The 23,197-nt window shown below is 53.9% G+C and overlaps 1 protein-coding gene across 1 annotated transcript; it reads left to right on the top strand.

Annotated features, from left to right (window-relative positions):
• The first annotated feature begins 9,100 nt into the window (after positions 1-9,100).
• Positions 9,101-13,449, top strand: LOC140735084 (uncharacterized). Its single transcript, XM_073059912.1, has 4 exons — positions 9,101-9,184; positions 10,938-11,011; positions 11,441-11,594; positions 12,769-13,449. Exons 2-4 carry the CDS (start codon positions 10,969-10,971, stop codon positions 13,349-13,351), a joined length of 780 nt encoding a protein of 259 aa, XP_072916013.1. The 5' UTR covers positions 9,101-9,184; positions 10,938-10,968; the 3' UTR covers positions 13,352-13,449.
• Positions 13,450-23,197: the final 9,748 nt, after the last annotated feature.

The raw sequence follows: 23,197 nt of genomic DNA, 5'->3' as shown, positions 1-23,197 counted from the left end.
TATCACGTTTGCTCTATCTGCACCTCTCACAATTTTATAAAGCTTGTAACAGATCTCTCCTCAGCCTCCACTGCTCCTGAGAAAACAGCACAAATTTGTCTAAACTGTCCTTAATTTGATGTTTATTTGGAATTATGAATCTGTAGAGCTGACAGCACAGAAGGAGGCCCTTCATCCCAACTAACCCATGACAACCAAGATGTCTACCTGAGCCAGTCTCACTTCCCACGTTCGGCCCATATCCCTAAAGCATTCTTATCCGTATACCTGTCCAATTGCTTGTTAAATGTTGTTAACGTCCCTGGCTCAACTTCATTCCATATTCAAACTAGCCTGTGTGTCTAGACCTTAAGATCACAAGAGTGGAGAAATAGACCATTTGGCCCATCGAGTTTGTTCCACCATTCCATCATAGTTGATTTATTACCCCTCTCACCCCAATTTGCCTGCTTTCTCCCAGTAACTTTCAACGCCCTTTCTGAACAAGAACCCATCAACCTGAGCTTTAAAAATACCCAATTATAGCCGTCCACAGCAATGAATTCCACAGATTCACCACCATCTGGCTGAAAAATTTTTTTTTTCATCTCAGTTCTATAAGGATGTTGTTCTATTCTGAGATTGTGCCCTCTGGTCCTAGACTTTTGAAATATCCTCTCCACATCTGCTCTATCTAGGCCTTTTAATGTTCAACAGGTTTTAATGAGATCCCCTTTATTCGTCTAAACTCCAACGGGTGCAGACCCAGAGTCATTAAATGCTGCTCATACTTTAACCCTGTCACTCCCAGGATGATTCTTCTGGACCCTCTACAATGCCGACACATCCTTTTTTAGATAGGAGGCTCAGAACGGCTCACATTACTCCAAGTGCATCCCGGCTAATGCCTTTTGAAATCCTCAGCACTGCATCCCTTTCTGTTTCTATTCCTGCCCTCTCGAAGTGGATGCTAACATTGCATTGCTTTCTTTTACCACTACTGTGTTACCCTTTGGGGAATCCTGCTCGAGTCCTTTCTGAAGATCCACCTCAGGTTCTTTTCTTCCCTTTCATCTCAACCCTGTGCGCTGTGCTTCTTGAAGCCCCAACCCCATGGGCATGACCTAGCCCCCTATCAATAGACAATAGATGCAGAAGTAGACCATTCAGCCCTTCGAGCCTGCACCGCCATTTTGAGATCATGGCTGATCAATCACTATCAATACCCTGATCCTGCCTTGTCCCCATATCCCTTGATTCCCCTATCCATAAGATACCTATCTAGCTCCTTCTTGAAAACATCCAGAGAATTGGCCTCCACTGCCTTCCGAGGCAGTGCATTCCAGACCCCCACAACTCTCTGGGAGAAGAAGTTTCTCCTTAACTCTGTCCTAAATGACCTACCCTTTATTCTCAAACCATGCCTTCTGGTACTGGACTCTCCCAGCATCCGGAACATACTTCCTGCCTCTATCTTGTCCAATCCCTTAATAATCTTATATGTTTCAATCAGATCCCCTCTCAATCTCCTTAATTCCAGCGTGTACAAGCCCAGTCTCTCTAACCTCTCTGCGTAAGACAGTCCAGACATCCCAGGAATTAACCTCGTGAATCTACGCTGCACTTCCTCTACAGCCAGGATGTCCTTCCTTAACCCTGGAGACCAAAACTGTACACAATACTCCAGGTGTGGTCTCACCAGGGTTCTGTACAAATGCAAGAGGATTTCCCTGCTCTTGTACTCAATTCCCTTTGTAATAAAGGCCAACGTTCCATTAGCCTTCTTCACTGCCTGCTGCACTTGCTCATTCACCTTCAGTGACTGATGAACAAGGACTCCGAGATCTCTTTGTATTTCTCCCTTACCCAACTCTACACCGTTCAGATAATAATCTGCCTTCCTGTTCTTACTCCCAAAGTGGATAACCTCACACTTATTCACATTAAACGTCATCTGCCAAGTAACTGCCCACTCACCCAGCCTATCCAAGTCACCCTGAATTCTCCTAACATCCTCATCACATGTCACACTGCCACCCAGCTTAGTATCATCAGCAAATATGCTGATGTTATTTTTTATACCTTCATCCAAATCGTTAACGTAAATGGTAAACAGCTGTGGTCCCAATACCGAGCCCTGTGGCACCCCACTAGTCACCACCTGCCATTCCGAGAAACACCCATTCACCGCTACCCTTTGCTTTCTATCTGCCAACCAGTTTTCTATCCATGTCAATGCCTTCCCCCCAATGCCATGAGCTTTGATTTTACCCACCAATCTCCTATGTGGGACCTATCAATAAACCTCGTGATTTTTTACACCCTGGGAAGATCAGCTCACGTTCTCCGACATCTCGTCTGCACTCTTTTCAGCTTTGTGATGTGATATGAGGGGTCGAAGTGACCAGAAATGAACACGATACTCCACATGAGGACTCAACAACACCGTGTATAACTACAATATGACATCAATAGTTCAAGTACAAAGTAATTTTTTATCCATGTACACACGTCAGCACATACAACCTTGAGATTAATTTTCCTGCAGACGTTCAAACGAAATAGGAAAATGAACACAATACAATCGATGAAAAACCACACAGGACAGACGTGTTCAACCAGTCTGAAAACTGTGGATATAAAATAGTTAAATAAATAATTAAGCAAACCACAATGAGCACACGGGTCAGAGTACCTCAAAGTGAGCCTATAGGTTGTGGGATCAGTTCAGTGCTGGGTGAGTGCAGTTGATGGTTGAGGATAATCACTGCTCCACAACCTGCCTGGTGTCGGATCTATCACCCCTCTGACGGTAGCAGCGGAACAGAGTATGGTTGGGAGAGCGGGGGGGGCCTTGATGATGACAGCGACAGCGCTCTGTGTAGATATGTTCAATGGTGTGGAGAGCATTACCTGTGGCGGACTTGACGAATTTTTGCGGGATGTTTTTCGTTCAAGAGCTTTGAACTCCCCCTTTATGTGAGTGGGGAACAAGTTTGGTTACAATGTTAACAAACTTCCCCCCACGCTTCTCCTTCACACGGTTTATCGACTGACACAAAACTACTTCGCCCAGTGCCGAAGCGATCAGAGCATTGGTGGGGAGCCTGGGGAATTTCAATTTAATGGCACAGTAATCGATCAACTCTGAGTGCAAGGGGTTAAACTGAGGAGTTCACACTGATGACATCCTGACCAAGCTGAGTCCATGGGGTTAGACAGAGGAGTTCACACTGATCACATCCTGACCAAGCTGAGTCCATGGGGTTAGGCTGAGGAGTTCACACTGATCACATCCTGACCAAGCTGAGTCCATGGTGTTAGTGTGAGTTCACACTGATCACATCCTCACCAAGCTGAGTCCATGGGGTTAGAGTGAGTTCACACTGATCACATCCTGACCAAGCTGAGTCCATGGGGTTAGGCTGAGGAGTTCACACTGATCACATCCTGACCTAGCTGAGTCCATGGGGTTAGACTGAGGAGTTCACACTGATCACATCCTGACCAAGCTGAGTCCATGGGGTTAGACTGAGGAGTTCACACTGATCACATCCTGACCTAGCTGAGTCCATGGGGTTAGACTGAGGAGTTCACACTGATCACATCCTGACCAAGCTGAGTCCATGGGGTTAGACTGAGGAGTTCACACTGATCACATCCTGACCAAGCTGAGTCCATGGGGTTAGACTGAGGAGTACACACTGATCACATCCTGACCAAGCTGAGTCCATGGGGTTAGACTGAGGAGTTCACACTGATCACATCCTGACCAAGCTGAGTCCATGGGGTTAGACTGAGGAGTTCACACTGATCACATCCTGACCTAGCTGAGTCCATGGGGTTAGACTGAGGAGTTCACACTGATCACATCCTGACCAAGCTGAGTCCATGGGGTTAGACTGAGGAGTTCACACTGATCACATCCTGACCAAGCTGAGTCCATGGGGTTAGACTGAGGAGTTCACACTGATCACATCCTGACCAAGCTGAGTCCATGGGGTTAGACTGAGGAGTTCACACTGACCACATCCTGACCAAGCTGAGTCCATGGGGTTCGCGTGAGGAGTTCACACTGATCACATCCTGACCAAGCTGAGTCCATGGGGTTAGACTGAGGAGTTCACACTGATCACATCCTGACCAAGCTGAGTCCATGGGGTTCGCGTGAGGAGTTCACACTGATCACATCCTGACCAAGCTGAGTCCATGGGGTTAGACTGAGGAGTTCACACTGATCACATCCTGACCAAGCTGAGTCCATGGGGTTAGACTGAGGAGTTCACACTGATCACATCCTGACCAAGCTGAGTCCATGGGGTTAGACTGAGGAGTTCACACTGATCACATCCTGACCAAGCTGAGTCCATGGGGTTAGACTGAGGAGTTCACACTGATCACATCCTGACCTAGCTGAGTCCATGGGGTTAGACTGAGGAGTTCACACTGATCACATCCTAACCAAGCTGAGTCCATGGGGTTAGACTGTGGAGTTCACACTGATCACATCCTGACCAAGCTGAGTCCATGGGGTTAGACAGAGGAGTTCACACTGATCACATCCTGACCAAGCTGAGTCCATGGGGTTAGACTGTGGAGTTCACACTGATCACATCCTGACCAAGCTGAGTCCATGGGGTTAGACTGAGGAGTTCACACTGATCACATCCTGACCAAGCTGAGTCCATGGGGTTAGACTGAGGAGTTCACACTGATCACATCCTGACCAAGCTGAGTCCATGGGGTTAGACTGAGGAGTACACACTGATCACATCCTGACCAAGCTCAGTCCATGGGGTTAGACTGAGGAGTTCACACTGATCACATCCTGACAAAGCTGAGTCCATGGGGTTAGACTGAGGAGTTCACACTGATCACATCCTGACAAAGCTGAGTCCATGGGGTTAGGCTGAGGAGTTCACACTGATCACATCCTGACCAAGCTGAGTCCATGGTGTTAGTGTGAGTTCACACTGATCACATCCTCACCAAGCTGAGTCCATGGGGTTAGAGTGAGTTCACACTGATCACATCCTGACCAAGCTGAGTCCATGGTGTTAGTGTGAGTTCACACTGATGACATCCTGACCAAGCTGAGTACATGGGGTTAGACTGAGGAGTTCACACTGATCACATCCTGACCAAGCTGAGTCCATGGGGTTAGACTGAGGAGTTCACACTGATCACATCCTGACCAAGCTGAGTCCATGGGGTTAGACTGAGGAGTTCACACTGATCACATCCTGACCAAGCTGAGTCCATGGGGTTAGACTGAGGAGTACACACTGATGACATCCTGACCAAGCTGAGTCCATGGTGTTAGTGTGAGTTCACACTGATCACATCCTCACCAAGCTGAGTCCATGGGGTTAGGCTGAGGAGTTCACACTGATCACATCCTGACCAAGCTGAGTCCATGGGGTTAGACTGAGGAGTTCACACTGATCACATCCTGACCAAGCTGAGTCCATGGGGTTAGACTGAGGAGTTCACACTGATCACATCCTGACCTAGCTGAGTCCATGGGGTTAGACTGAGGAGTTCACACTGATCACATCCTGACCAAGCTGAGTCCATGGGGTTAGACTGAGGAGTTCACACTGATCACATCCTGACCAAGCTGAGTCCATGGGGTTAGACTGAGGAGTTCACACTGATCACATCCTGACCAAGCTGAGTCCATGGGGTTAGACTGAGGAGTTCACACTGACCACATCCTGACCAAGCTGAGTCCATGGGGTTCGCGTGAGGAGTTCACACTGATCACATCCTGACCAAGCTGAGTCCATGGGGTTCGCGTGAGGAGTTCACACTGATCACATCCTGACCAAGCTGAGTCCATGGGGTTAGACTGAGGAGTTCACACTGATCACATCCTGACCAAGCTGAGTCCATGGGGTTAGACTGAGGAGTTCACACTGATCACATCCTGACCAAGCTGAGTCCATGGGGTTAGACTGAGGAGTTCACACTGATCACATCCTGACCAAGCTGAGTCCATGTGGTTAGTGTGAGTTCACACTGATCACATTCTGACCAAGCTGAGACCATGGGGTTAGAATGAGGAGTTCACTCTGATCACATCCTGACCAAGCTGAGTCCATGGGGTTAGACTGAGGAGTTCACACTGATCACATCCTGACCAAGCTGAGTCCATGGGGTTAGACTGAGGAGTTCACACTGATCACATCCTGACCAAGCTGAGTCCATGGGGTTCACGTGAGGAGTTCACACTGATCACATCCTGACCAAGCTGAGTCCATGGGGTTAGGCTGAGGAGTTCACACTGATCACATCCTGACCAAGCTGAGTCCATGGGGTTAGACTGAGGAGTTCACACTGATCACATCCTCACCAAGCTGAGTCCATGGGGTTAGACTGAGGAGTTCACACTGATCACATCCTAACCAAGCTGAGTCTATGGGGTTAGACTGAGGAGTTCACACTGATCACATCCTGACCAAGCTGAGTCCATGGGGTTAGACTGAGGAGTTCACACTGATCACATCCTGACCAAGCTGAGTCTATGGGGTTAGACTGAGGAGTTCACACTGATCACATCCTGACCAAGCTGAGTCTATGGGGTTAGACTGAGGAGTTCACACTGATCACATCTTGACCAAGCTGAGACCATGGGTTTAGACTGAGGAGTTCACACTGATCACATCCTGACCAAACTGAGTGCGTGCTGAGAGAAGGCAAAGGTTGAGATTAAGCTCTTAGGTTGGCATACTGGGAGAAGCAAGTTCTAAAATTCAAAGTACAGTTATTATCAAAGTTATGTGTACCATATGCAACTTGAGATTTGTCTGCTTACGGGCAGCCACCAAACAAAGTACCGAATAAATCCCATTAGAAAGACCGTCAAACATGGATGGTGTTGGGGAAAAAACAATCGTGCCGTAAATAAAAGTCAGTAAATAACGTTGAGAACTGAAGTTCGGGAAAGTGAGGCCAGAGTCACGAAGCTAGTCATCACCACAGCCGATCCAGGAGGCTGTGTTCAGCGCAAAGACCAGACTACCGGCCCACCCCGACACCTTGACCTTTTCAATCTGGCCCAGCGCTTAAATCGGCCGTTTCTCATTGTCGGATCTGAGCCCGGGCCCCGGCACCTCCACTCGCCTCAGCATCGAATCGCCTTCGTCCGCTTTAGCAATGGCCAAACACGGGCCCAGACGCATTGATTTGCCCCGTACCCGCCACACCGTCACCATCCTTCACCTTCGAGATTTCCACTCACGCCGCAAAAAAAATGATAGGTCGCACGGCCACTTTAAAAGTTCATCTCCAACAGGGGATTTACAGGCTATTGATTTCAATGATCGTATCCGAGAAGCGTGATCAATACAGTAATTTATGGTCTTGTTCGCTAGCAGCTTCACCAGCACTTCACAATTAACCCGGAGATTTTTCGGCAACCTTGCCGTTTGTTAGCAATGTCCTGCCTGAGTTGCTAGCTCGACGCTAACCCAGCACTAACTGAAAGCGTCAAGAAGCCACGGGATTGGAACCCTCGAACCAGTACACCACTGGACGGATCAAAACTTATTGGCAGATGCACATCTCCATATGCGCACAGTCCAATGAACAGCATCACCAGAGAGGAAAAATAAATTATACACAGTCTTCACTGGAAATAACACAATGGGAACTTGAAGGAAAGGTCCATTGTAGTGAAAAGTGATGACAGTGTTGGTGCACTGCGGTAGTTTGTGATTCGGGTTGTGCCGGGTGGTTCAGGGACCGAATGGTTAAAGCGGTCCTGAGCCTGGTGGTGTGGGCCATCCTGGCCGATGGGAGCTGTGAGAAGATGGCATGGCCGGGTGGTGGGGATCTGTGATGATGGGTGCTGCTTTCTCTTAGTTGCTACCGACACCGGTTAGGGTTCCTCTGTCTAATTCTCGGCAGAGGTGCCTGTGAAACTACCGCCTTGTTGCGAAGACCCACCGACATCGGGAGAGGGATTCCGCCCTCGGGGTGACTGGAGTGAAGAATAAGGGGGAACATCAGTGGTTGATTCCTCAACTCGTGAACATTTCTGCTGAGACACTTTTGTGTCATTTATTTATTTTGTAATTTCAGGTCATTTTTGTCTTTGCATTGTAGTGCTGCCGCGAAACGTAGGGACATGAGAAACAGGAGCAGGAGGAGGCCATCCGGCCCATCGAGCCTGATCTGACCATGGACTCATCTCCATCCACCTGAAACGTAGGGACATGAGAAACAGGAGCAGGAGGAGGCCATCCGGCCCATCGAGCCTGCCCCGCCATTCAATCAGATCATGGCTCCTCTCCATCCACCTGCCTTTTCCCCATAATACTTAATACTCCTACTATGCAAAAATCTAACCAACCTTATCTTAAATAAATGTATTGGGGTATCCTCCACTGCTTCACTGGGCAGAGAATTCCACAGAATCGCCACTCTTTGGGAAAAGCATTTCCTCCTCATCTCCGTCCTCAATTTATGTCTCCGAAGCTTGAGGCTGTGTCCCCGAGTTCTAGTCTCACCTACCAGTTAAGTTGTTTCCTGACTCGATCTTATCTATTCTTTTTCATAATTTTATATGTTTCTATAAGATCTCCTCTCATTCTTCTGGATTCCAGAGAGTGCAGTTCCGGGCAACTCATAGTCTAACCCCCTCATCTCTGGAATCCACCTGGTGAACTACCTCTGCACCATCTCCAAAGCCAGTACATCCTTCCTCAAGTAAGAAGACCAGAGCTGCACACAACAAATTTCACACCAAGACGGTGGTAATAAATCTGATGCTCTACGAGCAGAGAATTGCTCGCCAGTCACGGCGGCCAGATTTTATAAAACCAGATATGATGCCTGTTGGTGAGGCACAGATCGCCTTCCCCGGACAAACCCGGGGCGACACGTCACCGGCTCCACCACGGCAGGGCTCTGGCAGCTGGCCATACCTTATCCAAACCCTTGTCACCGAGACTTCGGCCCCAGACCTTGACCCAGATCCTTGTTGGCACTAAGAAACGAGTTGCCCTTTCTTCGTTGGTGGGACCTTTGAGTTACAACTAGGCGAGGAGTCATTCAGTGAAAATGACGAGAGGGAGAGAGTGGAGATAACAGGTTGGACTTTGTGACCTTGGGCACACCCAGCCGGCAAGGAACGTCGCTATATATACGGACAGTCCACAACACCTCTGCCTACTTCACCCAGAGATCTACTCGTCGACGGGTAAGATTTTACGCAGAGTAGATGGGGATTCGTCTGTCCGTGACGACGTTGGGGTGATAAGACCCTCAGGGTTGGAAGGGGTGGAGGTAGCATGGAAACAGGGAACAGGCTGCCCATTGGTCGGATGGAATATCGTCACAGTACGGAGATTCCGAGGATGTCCAGATAGGATTGATCCGACTCGGCAGGCTTTGGGAGATTGAGAGGGGATGACTGGAGGCTCGACAGGGCGGGGGAGGGGGATCTGAAATTTGGAAGGGGTGTCACTGAGACACTAACTTTCAACAGGGGCTGTGTGTGGAGGGTTTTCATCCCGACTGGGGAGTCGATGACCAGGGGTCCCTGACAGAATGAGGGGACGGTGTAAAGAACGGAGACGGGGAGAGATTGCTTCAGCCAGAGGTTTCGGGGGATCCCGGGAACTCTCTTCCTACTATAGATATTGAGGGCTACGGGGTGAGAGTAGGGACGTGGGCCGGAGGGAGGAAATCGGATGTGGCGACGGGGAACTGCAGAGCAGGGATGAGAGGCCGAGTGGCCTTCTGCTTCTGCCCTGTGCATTCTGATACAAGCATTGAGATCGCACCACTATAGCCCAGCACAGCGGGTCCTGTAGCCCAGCACACCGGGTCCTGTAGCCCAGCACAGCGGGTCCTGTAGCCCAGCACACCGGGTCCTGTAGCCCAGCACAGCGGGTCCTGTAGCCCAGCACAGCGGGTCCTGTAGCCCAGCACACCGGGTCCTGTAGCCCAGCACAGTGGGTCCTGTAGCCCAGCACAGCGGGTCCTGTAGCCCAGCACAGCGGGTCCTGTAGCCCAGCACACCGGGTCCTGTAGCCCAGCACAGCGGGTCCTGTAGCCCAGCACAACGGGTCCTGTAGCCCAGCACAGCGGGTCCTGTAGCCCAGCACAGCGGATCCTGTAGCCCAGCACACCGGGTCCTGTAGCCCAGCACACCGGGTCCTGTAGCCCAGCACAGCGGATCCTGTAGCCCAGCACAGCGGGTCCTGTAGCCCAGCACAGCAGGTCCTGTAGCCCAGCACACCGGGTCCTGTAGCCCAGCACAGCGGGTCCTGTAGCCCAGCACAGCGGATCCTGTAGCCCAGCACAGCGGGTCCTGTAGCCCAGCACAGTGGGTCCTGTAGCCCAGCACAGTGGGTCCTGTAGCCCAGCACAGCGGATCCTGTAGCCCAGCACAGCGGGTCCTGTAGCCCAGCACAGTGGGTCCTGTAGCCCAGCACAGTGGGTCCTGTAGCCCAGCACAGCGGATCCTGTAGCCCAGCACAGTGGGTCCTGTAGCCCAGCACAGTGGGTCCTGTAGCCCAGCACAGCGGGTCCTGTAGCCCAGCACAGAGGATCCTGTAGCCCAGCACAGCGGGTCCTGTAGCCCAGCACAGCGGGTCCTGTAGCCCAGCACAGGGATCCTGTAGCCCAGCACACCGGGTCCCAGAGCAGTGCCCCGGGCAGGGGAGGCAGCACCCTTGAATCTGGGCACAGCAAGATCCCGAGGGGTGGAGATTGAGGATTGTTCAGAGTAGCGGGGCATGGAGAGTGAGGAGGGAGAGGGAGGCAGAGGAGCAGTGAGGAAGGAGAGGCGTGATGTGGGAGCTTCGGTGTGCAGAGAAGTGATTGCCTCCTGGGGTCTTAGACTGCTTCCTGCCCCACTCGGTGCAGTGAGTAGCCTGAGGAAGCGGGGATTTAGCAACTGGTCTGGCAGAAGGATTAATCCCCGAAATTGTCTGCTTTCCTCACAGCCTCTCGATCGGTATCCGTTCGAACGCCAAAATGAAACTCTTTGCCCTCCTCATGGCGTTGACTCTGGTCCTCGGTGAGTTCACCCTGGTCTTACTCAGGGGAGGGGGCTTCCAGGTTGGAGGTCACCAACCTCTTTCTCAGACCCTCGCAGTTACCCGTCGCCGTGACCCCTCAAACCCCGTACCTCTCTTCGTCTTTCCTTCCCCTGTAACCCCCTCCGACCCTACACCCCTCCCCAGTTCTGTGACCATTACGCCCCTCCTCGATCTCCCACAATATCTCCACCATTTCGCCCACTCCTGGAATTCTCTCCCCCCCCCCCCCACCCCCCACGGTCACTCCTTGCTTTTCAACCGAGCCACAGCTCGGCGTCTCCCGGCGGTGCTGAGAACGGGATGAGCGGTGGGAAAGAAGATCCCGCGCAGACGCCCTGTGCGCCCTACGCGGGACAGTCTCTCTGTCTCTCTCACCGGGTCTGTTTTTCCCGCTCCGCCCCTCCTAGGGACCCAGGGCTTCCTGTTCCCGTGGCAGGAGGAACATCGTTCCAGGTTCGAGAAGGCTCGGGATGCCTTCTGGGAGTACGTCGCTCGGATGAGCGACATGGCGGAGGAGACATTGGAGACAATGAAACAGTCGGAACTGGGCCAGGACATCAAGTAGGTGACTTCGCCCATCGAACCCGCCCTATCCCTGTAACCCTCTACACCCCTCCCTTCTCTGTAACTCCTACACTTTATCCCCTCTGTGACCCCTACACCCCTCGCCATTTCTGTAACCCCCAACACCTCTCCCCACCTCGGTAACTACCTTTACCCGTGGACTTTAGAGGTTGGTCATGAACTTGTCATTCAGAATATGAGGAAACAGCTTTCACGGGAGAAGATTGGGAGTGCGGGGCTGGGGACCTGATGGAAGTGGGCAACATCATGATGGGGAGAGATTGCAAGAAACTTTTCTCAATGTCAGTGGCAGATAGAATTGAAGGGCTCATTAATGCCCAAGTTTATTGTTGTGTGTACGCAGGCATACATTATAATAAATGGTTTATTATTATTGTTGTATATAGTATGACGGTGCAGGAAGAGCAGAATAGCGAGGCAGTGCTCATGCAGTGCAGATATCTGGTGGTGAACGGTAGGACCCGGGGTGCGGTGTAGAGCAGACAGATGGGGCGGGGAAGGCATCACCGGTCGGACACCGAGCTCAGGAGCTGGGATATACATTGCAGTTGGCGAAGGCGCCAGTCACCTCCAGCTTGAAGGACTGTGTGCAGCCCTGCTATAGGAAAGATGCCACTAAGCCAGAAAGAGTGTAGAGGAGATTTACCGGGTCATGTGGGGAAAGGCTGGGCAGGTTGGGACTTCTGAGCATGGGACACTGAAGAGGAACCTTACCGAGGTGTATAAAATCAGGAGGGGTACAGACAGAATGAATTCAGTATCTCCCCAGGGTTAGGGCATTAAGAACTAGAGAACACTAAAGGTGGCGAGGGGGGTAGAGATTTAACAGGGAAGTTAGGGGCAACTTTTTCACAGAGTATTTTGTTTACGGAATGAACTGCCAGAGGAAGGTACATTAGCAACATTTGGACAGGTCAGGTTAGTTGGATATATGGAGCAAACACGGTCAAGTGGGGCTATCTCAAACGGGATCCGGGTCAGCATTCAATGGTCAGGCAGAAGGGTCTGTACGACTCCTCGAGGATCCAGGCGAGCACTTGGGTTTTCAATGTGAGGGCAAATTGGGTCAGATGGAAGGGTGTCCGATGGGACGAGTGGCTTCCCTCTCTCTCTCTGCAGTGTGTGATTCCCTCCCTTCCTCTCTCCCCAGCGAGCGGATTGCCCAGAGCGTCAGCAGCGCTAACCTGTACGCGGCCGAGGTGAGCGAGAAGGTGCGCCCCCTCGCCCAGGAGCTGGTAGAGCAGCTGCGCAATAACGCCGAGACCATGCGGCAGCAGATCGCCCACAACCTCGCCGAGGTGAGCCAGCGCCTGTCGCCCTACGCCGAGCAGCTGCAGGAGCAGCTGAGCGCCCGTCTCACCGAGCTTGGCCAGACCATCAAGGAGCGGGCCGACACCGACGCCGAGGCCCTGGGCCGCGAGCTCCGCGAGGCCGTGCAGCTCAGCGTGGAGGCCTTCAAGGAGAAAATGGCTCCCTACTCGTCCGAGCTCCAGCTGAAGGTCAACCAGGGCATCGAGCAGTTCCAGCAGGGCCTCATCCCCTTCGTGGAGGAGATGCAAGCCAGGATGGTTCAGCGGGCACAGGAGCTGCAGGAGAACCTGCGGCCCTACGCCGAAGATGTGGTGAGCAAAATCTCCACCAACGACCAGGTCCAAACCAGCCAGCTCTCCACCTACGACGAGGTAGAGGAAAAGATTAACGCAATGCTGGAGGAGATCCAGCAGGAAAGCTGAACTCTTTACCACCCTGATAACTGAACATACAGACACTCCCATCCGTCTCCCCACCTAACCTCACCCCCTACTCAGTGTGAATAAATAACTGCAGAACATCCGACTAGTCGTGCTTCTTTGGTATTTGCAGTTTATTGTCAGATTCACAGGTCCGTGTGAGCACAGGTGCAAAGAAAAACCTAACTTGCAGCAGTATCACGGGCACACTATCAGATATACATAAGAAAATCAGACGTAAATTATACACAAGAAAGGACACAATTAGAACAACAAATCCATTGGTCTGAGTGTTGCGATACTGAGGCAGTGATTAGGGTTGAAGCGAACCTGGTGGTGTGGTACCTCCTGGCTGATGGGTGCTGTGAGACAATGGCATGGCCCGGGGAGTGGGGATTCTTGATGACGGACGCTCCCTTCTCTACCTCTTGTAGATGCTACCGATGGTGGGGAGGCTTCCTATTCCCACTCTTCAGTAGAGGTGACTGTAGAATCACCACCTAATTGTAAAGACCAGTCTGGGTCACTAATGGACATCGGGACAGTCATTCCTCTTTTGTCACCGAGGTGATTGGAGAAACCTGTTGGGGAAGTTAAGTCAGAGATAGGTTTTGCACTCAGATGGTGGTGGGTGCACAGAACACAGCGCCAGGGTGCTGAGAACTCTGCAGGCTCTTAGATGGGTGCATGTTTGATAGAAAAATGCAGGCTGTGAGCTTTATTGTAGGGTAGAGTTTAAAGGCTGGCTTAAAATCAGGGGCTGCACTGTTCACTGTGACTCTTCGCCCTACCTATGTGGTCCATCCTCAGTTATGGGTATCTAGGGATGGGCGATAAATGCCGGTATTTGCAGCCACACAAAACATCCATGATCCCGTGGCCGCAAGTGGTGTGGGAATAACGACCGCACAATGTCCTGGGGAGTGATGTGCCTGTGACGGAAAGGAGGCCACTCCTCTCTGCAGCTTCGTATGCTCCTGCACTTTCGAACTGCCATACCAGACTGCGATGCATCCGGTCATATGAGTATGTACCGAGGTAGGTTTTGATGCCATTTGGACAGATCATTCTGTACAAGGGGCCGAACAGCCTCATCTTGACGCTCAATCCCAACCAAGGGACTTGGCACGCCTCCTGGCACGTTACCCGTGTGGTCCAGGTACCTGACAGACTGCCTACACTTCGCAGTGTCCCAGTAAAGCAGCCAGCATACTGGAGGATCTCTCAGACCCCAGACATTCTCTCTCCTCCACCACTACCGATCACAAGAAATTTGTGTATAATTTAAGATTTTTTTGTTGTGAGTAGTGTGCACCTGATGCTGTGTACCTGTGATACTGACCAGTATGATCGTATCTCTCTCCTTCACCCTCTCTGCCACCTGATCCCAAAAACAATCCTGTTTTAATGCCCCGATTTCCTGCAGACCAACAGAGCGAGGGCAGACTCAGACAAGGCCTCATATTCCACCAGGGTGGTCTCCAGCTTAGTGGTAATTGATTTATTAATTGTCACAGGTTCTGAGATACAATGAAAAGCTTCTGTTTGCTTTACATGGTTGCACCAAAGAGAGCATCCCATTCCATGTATCACGGCTTGGTCTGGCAAAATGTTCTGCCCAAGACCACAGAGAGTTGTGGACACAGCTCGGTACGTCACAGGAAACAGCCTCACCTCCATAGACTCTGTCTGCACTTCCCACTGCCTCGGTAAAGCCATCAGCATAATCAAAGACCCCCTGACCCACCCTGTCCACGCTCTCTTCTCTCCTCTCCCACCGGGCAGAAGATGCAAAAGCCTGAAAGCACCAGGCTCAAAGACAGCTTGTACGCATTGTTGTCAGACTGTTGAATGGACCTCATACAAAAGCCTCCAAACCTTGGGAGGGCAACAGATGTATTCCTAGGACGGGGGTGAGAGCAGAGTTTACCCAGACGGAGTGGGACCCTTTGGGCATCTCCCAAGCCCTCTGGAGTGTTTTTTCACTCAGTGCAATCGTGAGCAATAGCCAGCTCAGAAATGCTGATCAAGTCAACTAATTCCCAAAGAGAATTCTGACAGGCCAATCAGATGGTTCACTGTTGCTCAGCGATAGAACATAAAAAATCATACGTACAATTAAGAAACATTAAAAGTAGTAGAAATACTGGAGTCATGATGATGGTGATGATGAAGTCTGCTGGAGAGGGACATTTATACACATGCTGTCCTCCACAATTCAGAGAGATTGAAGGATAAGGTTACAGGGTGACAAAACGTGACAGGAGCACTTGGAACTAAAAACTAATCCCCACCGGGAGAAAACAGAACCTGATCTTTCTGCACTGTTCTCCAGCAGTTTAAGGACTAAGTCGAGCCAGAACAGAACTCACAAGTGCTCTTGAAAGTCAGGTATTAACCCTACCTGCCGACAACCAAGCATTACCACCCTGGTCCCCTTCACGATAGCTGATGAAGGAGCACGTGACTTCCCTCCCAGAGATGATAGGTGTTTGTGCACCCGACTCTTGAAGGCTTGGACCCCACCATCGCAGATGTTTCCAACCACAGCATCTGGAAGGCTGTTCCAAATTCTGATAGCACAGTGAAGGAAGCTTCGATCCAGTGTGTAGGTTCTCACATCAGGCATAGAAACAGCAAGAGCAGGCACAGATAAACTTGATCGTGTGGTGCGAGTTTAGGGGAAGGAGAGGCTCACCAAGACACAAACCCTCGATGGGTGGGGTTGTGGCTGGATAGACTTGGCTCAGGGTCCAGAGATCCCGGTCTCAAAATGAGAAGGCGGCCCTTCAGAATGGAGACGGAGAGAGATTCCTTCACCCAGAGGGTGGAGCGGGATCCCAGGAGTTCTATACCCCTTCCCCATCTGTAGTCTCGATGTATCTGAGAGAGGCTTCCCAAGGTCGCGGGAATAGAGAGATATGGGGTGAGTGTGGAGACATGGAGCTGAGGGAGGAGATCAGACATGGTGATGGGGAATGGGTGGGCAGAGACAAGGGGCCAAATGTCCTGCCTTGGTTCGTTTTCTGAAGAACCTGGCAAGAATTCATTCGAAACTTGAGGGAACATTGCAATGGATGTTCTGAGGGCAGTCTGTTACATAGATTCCTGACTGTCTGATCTCAGTTGCTCTTTGGACCTATTCCCTTAGTCAATAAACATAGGAGAGTTAATCACAGAGTTTGCGAAGCACAAAAATAGATTTTTCGGCCTATCGTTCCGCTGCACCAATCTCACTCTGCAACACATGGTCTGTTCCCTTCTCTTCCTCAGCCCGTCTAGATACTCCTTCAGTGTGGTGAGTGTCCACACCTCACCGCCTGAAATGGTGCATTCCCCACCCTCACTCCAGGGGAAAATGCCCCTCAGATCTGGGGTTGAGAACCACCTCTCTCCACCCTTATCTCTTCCTGTCATAATGTTGTTCGCCTGCAGCACACTCCCCCCCACAGCACAGACCCCTCGCTCTAGAGAACCTCGTCACTCCCCCCACAGCACAGACCCCTCACTCTAGAGAACCTCGTCACTCCCCCCACAGCACAGACCCCTCACTCTAGAGAGCCTGGTCACTCCCCCCCACAGCACAGACCCCTCACTCTAGAGAACCTCGTCACTCCCCCCACAGCACAGACCCCTCACTCTAGAGAGCCTCGTCACTCCACCCACAGCACAGACCCCTCACTCTAGAGAGCCTCGTCACTCCCCCCACAGCACAGACCCCTCACTCTAGAGAGCCTCGTCAATCCCCCCACAGCACAGACCCCTCACTCTAGAGAGCCTCGTCACTCCCCCCACAGCACAGACCCCTCACTCTAGAGAGCCTCGTCACTCCCCCCACAGCATAGACCCCTCACTCTAGAGAGCATCGACACTCCCCCCACAGCACAGACCCCTCACTCTAGAGAGCCTCGTCACTCCCCCCACAGCACAGACCCCTCACTCTAGAGAGCCTGGTCACTCCCCCCCACAGCACAGACCCCTCGCTCTAGAGAACCTCGTCACTCCCCCCACAGCACAGACCCCTCACTCTAGAGAGCCGGGTCACTCCCCCCACAGCGCAGACCCCTCACTCTAGAGAGCCTGGTCACTCCCCCCACAGCACAGACCCCTCCCTCTAGAGAGCCTCATCACTCCCCCCACAGCACAGACCCCTCACTCTAGAGAGCCTCATCACTCCCCCACAGCACAGACCCCTCACTCTAGAGAGCCTCGTCACTCCCCCCACAGCACAGACCCCTCACTCTAGAGAGCCTGGTCACTCCCCCCACAGCGCAGACCCCTCACTCTAGAGAGCCTCGTCAATCCCCCCACAGCACAGACCCCTCACTCTAGAGAGCCTCATCACTCCCCCACAGCACAGACCCCTCACTCTAGAGAGCCTCGTCACTCCCCCCACAGCACAGACCCCTCACTCTAGAGAGCCTCGTCACTCCCCCCACAGCACAGACCCCTCACTCTAGAGAGCCTCGTCACTCCCCCCACAGCACAGACCCCACACTCTAGAGAGCCTCGTCACTCCCCCCATAGCACAGACCCCTCACTCTAGAGAGCCTCATCACTCCCCCACAGCACAGACCCCTCACTCTAGAGAGCCTGGTCACTCCCCCCACAGCGCAGACCCCTCACTCTAGAGAGCCTGGTCACTCCCCCCACAGCACAGACCCCTCCCTCTAGAGAGCCTCATCACTCCCCCCACAGCACAGACTCGTCACTCCCCCCACAGCACAGACCCCTCACTCTAGAGAGCCTCGTCACTCCCCCCACAGCACAGACCCCTCACTCTAGAGAGCCTCGTCACTCCCCCACAGCACAGACCCCTCACTCTAGAGAGCCTCGTCACTCCCCCCACAGCACAGACCCCTCACTCTAGAGAGCCTCGTCACTCCCCCCATAGCACAGACCCCTCACTCTAGAGAGCCTCGTCACTCCCCCCACAGCACAGACCCCTCTCTCTAGAGAGCCTCGTCAATCCCCCCACAGCACAGACCCCTCACTCTAGAGAGCCTCGTCACTCCCCCCACAGCACAGACCCCTCACTCTAGAGAACCTCGTCACTCCCCCCACAGCACAGACCCCTCACTCTAGAGAGCCTCGTCACTCCCCCCACAGCACAGACCCCACACTCTAGAGAGCCTCGTCACTCCCCCCATAGCACAGACCCCTCACTCTAGAGAGACTCGTCACTCCCCCCACAGCACAAACCCCTCACTCTAGAGAGCCTCATCACTCCCCCCATAGCACAGACCCCTCACTCTAGAGAGCCTCGTCAATCCCCCCACAGCACAGACCCCTCACTCTAGAGAGCCTCGTCAATCCCCCCACAGCACAGACCCCTCACTCTAGAGAGCCTCGTCACTCCCCCCACAGCATAGACCCCTCACTCTAGAGAGCATCGACACTCCCCCCATAGCACAGACCCCTCACTCTAGAGAGCCTCGTCAATCCCCCCCAGCACAGACCCCTCACTCTAGAGAGCCTCGTCACTCCCCCCACAGCACAGACCCCTCACTCTAGAGAGCCTCGTCACTCCCCCCACAGCACAGACCCCTCACTCTAGAGAGCCTCGTCACTCCACCCACAGCACAGACCCCTCACTCTAGAGAGCCTCGTCACTCCCCCCACAGCACAGACTCCTCACTCTAGAGAGCCTCGTCACTCCCCCCACAGCACAGACCCCTCACTCTAGAGAGCCTCGTCACTCCACCCACAGCACAGACCCCTCACTCTAGAGAACCTCGACACTCCCCCCATAGCACAGACCCCTCACTCTAGAGATCCTCGACACTCCACCCACAGCACAGACCGCCTCACTCTAGAGAGCCTGGTCACTCACCCCCCAGCACAGACCTCTCACTCTAGAGAGCATCGTCACTCACCCCCACAGCACAGACCCCTCACTCTAGAGAGCCTCGTCACTCCCACCACAGCACAGACCCCTCACTCTAGAGAGCCTCGTCACTCCCCCCACAGCACAGACCCCTCACTCTAGAGAGCCTCGTCACTCCCCCCACAGCACAGACCCCTCACGCTAGAGAGCCTCGTCACTCCCCCCACAGCACAGACCCCACACTCTAGAGAGCCTCATCACTCCCCCCATAGCACAGACCCCTCACTCTAGAGAGACTCGTCACTCCCCCCACAGCACAAACCCCTCACTCTAGAGAGCCTCATCACTCCCCCCATAGCACAGACCCCTCACTCTAGAGAGCCTCGTCAATCCCCCCACAGCACAGACCCCTCACTCTAGAGAGCCTCGTCAATCCCCCCACAGCACAGACCCCTCACTCTAGAGAGCCTCGTCACTCCCCCCACAGCACAGACCCCTCACTCTAGAGAGCATCGACACTCCCCCCACAGCACAGACCCCTCACTCTAGAGAGCCTCGTCACTCCCCCAACAGCACAGACCCCTCACTCTAGAGAGCCTCGTCAATCCCCCCCAGCACAGACCCCTCACTCTAGAGAGCCTCGTCACTCCCTCCACAGCACAGACCCCTCACTCTAGAGAGCCTCGTCACTCCCCCCACAGCACAGACCCCTCACTCTAGAGAGCCTCGTCACTCCACCCACAGCACAGACCCCTCACTCTAGAGAGCCTCGTCACTCCACCCACAGCACAGACTCCTCACTCTAGAGAGCCTCGTCACTCCCCCCACAGCACAGACCCCTCACTCTAGAGAGCCTCGTCACTCCACCCACAGCACAGACCCCTCACTCTAGAGAGCCTCGACACTCCCCCCATAGCACAGACCCCTCACTCTAGAGATCCTCGACACTCCCCCCACAGCACAGACCGCCTCACTCTAGAGAGCCTGGTCACTCACCCCCACAGCACAGACCCCTCACTCTAGAGAGCCTCGTCACTCCCCCCACAGCACAGACCCCTCTCTCTAGAGAGCCTCGTCACTCCCCCCACAGCACAGACCACCTCACTCTAGAGATCCTCGTCACTCCCCCCACAGCACAGACCCCTCACTCTAGAGAGCCTCGTCACTCCCCCCACAGCACAGACCCCTCACTCTAGAGAGCCTCGTCACTCCCCCCACAGCACAGACCCCTCACTCTAGAGAGCCTCGTCACTCCCCCCACAGCGCAGACCCCTCACTCTAGAGAGCATCGTCACTCCCCCCACAGCACAGACCCATCACTCTAGAGAGTCTCATCACTCCCCCCACAGCACAGACCCCTCACTCTAGAGAGCCTCGTCACTCCCCCCACAGCACAGACCCCTCACTCTAGAGAGCATCGTCACTCCCCCCACAGCACAGACCCCTCACTCTAGAGAGCCTCGTCACTCGCCCCACAGCACAGACCCCTCACTCTAGAGAGCATCGTCACTCCCCCCACAGCACAGACCCCTCACTCTAGAGAGCATCGTCACTCCCCCCACAGCACAGACCCCTCACTCTAGAGAGCATTGTCACTCCCCCCCACACATAGACGCCTCACTCTAGAGAGCCTTGTCACTCCACCCACAGCACGGACCCCTCACTCTAGAGAGCCCCGTCACTCCCCCCCACAGCACAGACCCCTCACTCTAGAGAGCCTCGTCACTCCCCCCATAGCACAGACCCCTCACTCTAGAGAGCCTCGTCAATCCCCCCCACAGCACAGACCCCTCACTCTAGAGAGCCTCATCACTCCCCCCACAGCACAGACCCCTCACTCTAGAGAGCCTCATCACTCCCCCCACAGCACAGACCCCTCACTCTAGAGAGGCTCGTCACTTCCCCCACAGCACAGACCCCTCACTCTAGAGAGCCTCGTCAATCCCCCCCAGCACATACCCCTCACTCTAGAGAGCATCATCACTCCCCGAACAGCACAGACCCCTCACTCTAGAGAGCCTCGTCACACCCCCAATAGCACAGACCCCTCACTCTAGAGAGCCTCATCACTCCCCCCACAGCACAGACCCCTCACTCTAGAGAGCCTCATCACTCCCCCCACAGCACAGACCCCTCACTCTAGAGAGCCTCGTCACTCCCCCCACAGCACAGACCCCTCACTCTAGAGAGCCTCATCACTCCCCCCACAGCACAGACCCCTCACTCTAGAGAGCCTCGTCACTCCCCCCACAGCACAGACCCCTCACTCTAGAGAGCCTCGTCACTCTCCCCACCGCACAGACCCCTCACTCTAGAGAGCCTCGTCACTCCCCCCTTAGCAAAGACCCCTCACTCTAGAGAGCCTCGTCACTCCCCCCACAGCACAAACCCCTCACTCTAGAGAGCCTCGTCACTCTCCGCACAGCACAGACCCCTCACTCTAGAGAGCCTCGTCACTCCCCCCACAGCACAGACCCCTCACTCTAGAGAGCCTCGTCACTCCCCCCACAGCACAGACCCCTCACTCTAGAGAGCCTCGTCACTCCCCCCACAGCACAGACCCCTCACTCTAGAGAGCCTGGTCACTCCCCCCCAGCACAGACCCCTCACTCTAGAGAGCCTCGTCACTCCGCCCACAGCACAGACCCCTCACTCTAGAGAGCCTCGTCACTCCCCCCACAGCACAGACCCCTCACTCTAGAGAGCCTCGTCACTCCACCCACAGCACAGACCCCTCACTCTAGAGAGCATCGTCACTCCCCCCACAGCACAGAGCCCTCACTCTAGAGAGACTCATCACTCCCCCACAGCACAGACCCCTCACTCTAGAGAGCCTCGTCACTCCCCCCACAGCACAGACCACCTCACTCTAGAGAGCCTCGTCAATCCCCCCATAGCACAGACCCCTCACTCTAGAGAGCCTCGTCACTCCCCCCACAGCACAGACCCCTCTCTCTAGAGAGCCTCGTCACTCCCCCCACAGCACAGACCCCTCACTCTAGAGAGCCTCGTCACTCCCCCCACAGCACAGACCCCTCACTCTAGAGCCTCGTCACTCCCCCCACAGCACAGACCCCACACTCTAGAGAGCCTCATCACTCCCCCCATAGCACAGACCCCTCACTCTAGAGAGCCTCGTCACTCCCCCCACAGCACAGACCCCTCTCTCTAGAGAGCCTCGTCAATCCCCCCACAGCACAGACCCCTCACTCTAGAGAGCCTCGTCACTCCCCCAACAGCACAGACCCCTCACTCTAGAGAGCCTCGTCACTCCCCCCACAGCACAGACCCCTCACTCTAGAGAGCCTCGTCACTCCCCCCACAGCACAGACCCCACACTCTAGAGAGCCTCATCACTCCCCCCATAGCACAGACCCCTCACTCTAGAGAGCCTCGTCACTCCCCCCACAGCACAAACCCCTCACTCTAGAGAGCCTCATCACTCCCCCCATAGCACAGACCCCTCACTCTAGAGAGCCTCGTCAATCCCCCCACAGCACAGACCCCTCACTCTAGAGAACCTCGTCAATCCCCCCACAGCACAGACCCCTCACTCTAGAGAGCCTCGTCACTCCCCCCACAGCATAGACCCCTCACTCTAGAGAGCATCGACACTCCCCCCACAGCACAGACCCCTCACTCTAGAGAGCCTCGTCACTCCCCCAACAGCACAGACCCCTCACTCTAGAGAGCCTCGTCAATCCCCCCCAGCACAGACCCCTCACTCTAGAGAGCCTCGTCACTCCCCCCACAGCACAGACCCCTCACTCTAGAGAGCCTCGTCACTCCCCCCACAGCACAGACCCCTCACTCTAGAGAGCCTCGTCACTCCCCCACAGCACAGACCCCTCTCTCTAGAGAGCCTCGTCACTCCCCCCACAGCACAGACCACTCACTCTAGAGAGCCTCGTCACTCCCCCCACAGCACAGACTCCTTACTCTAGAGAGCCTCGTCACTCCCCCCACAGCACAGACCGCTCACTCTAGAGAGCCTCGTCAATCCCCCCACAGCACAAACCCCT

This window comes from Hemitrygon akajei, chromosome 1, assembly GCF_048418815.1.
Source record: "Hemitrygon akajei chromosome 1, sHemAka1.3, whole genome shotgun sequence".
Lineage (NCBI taxonomy): Eukaryota > Metazoa > Chordata > Chondrichthyes > Myliobatiformes > Dasyatidae > Hemitrygon > Hemitrygon akajei.
This window is presented reverse-complemented; position numbering and strand designations above follow the sequence as displayed.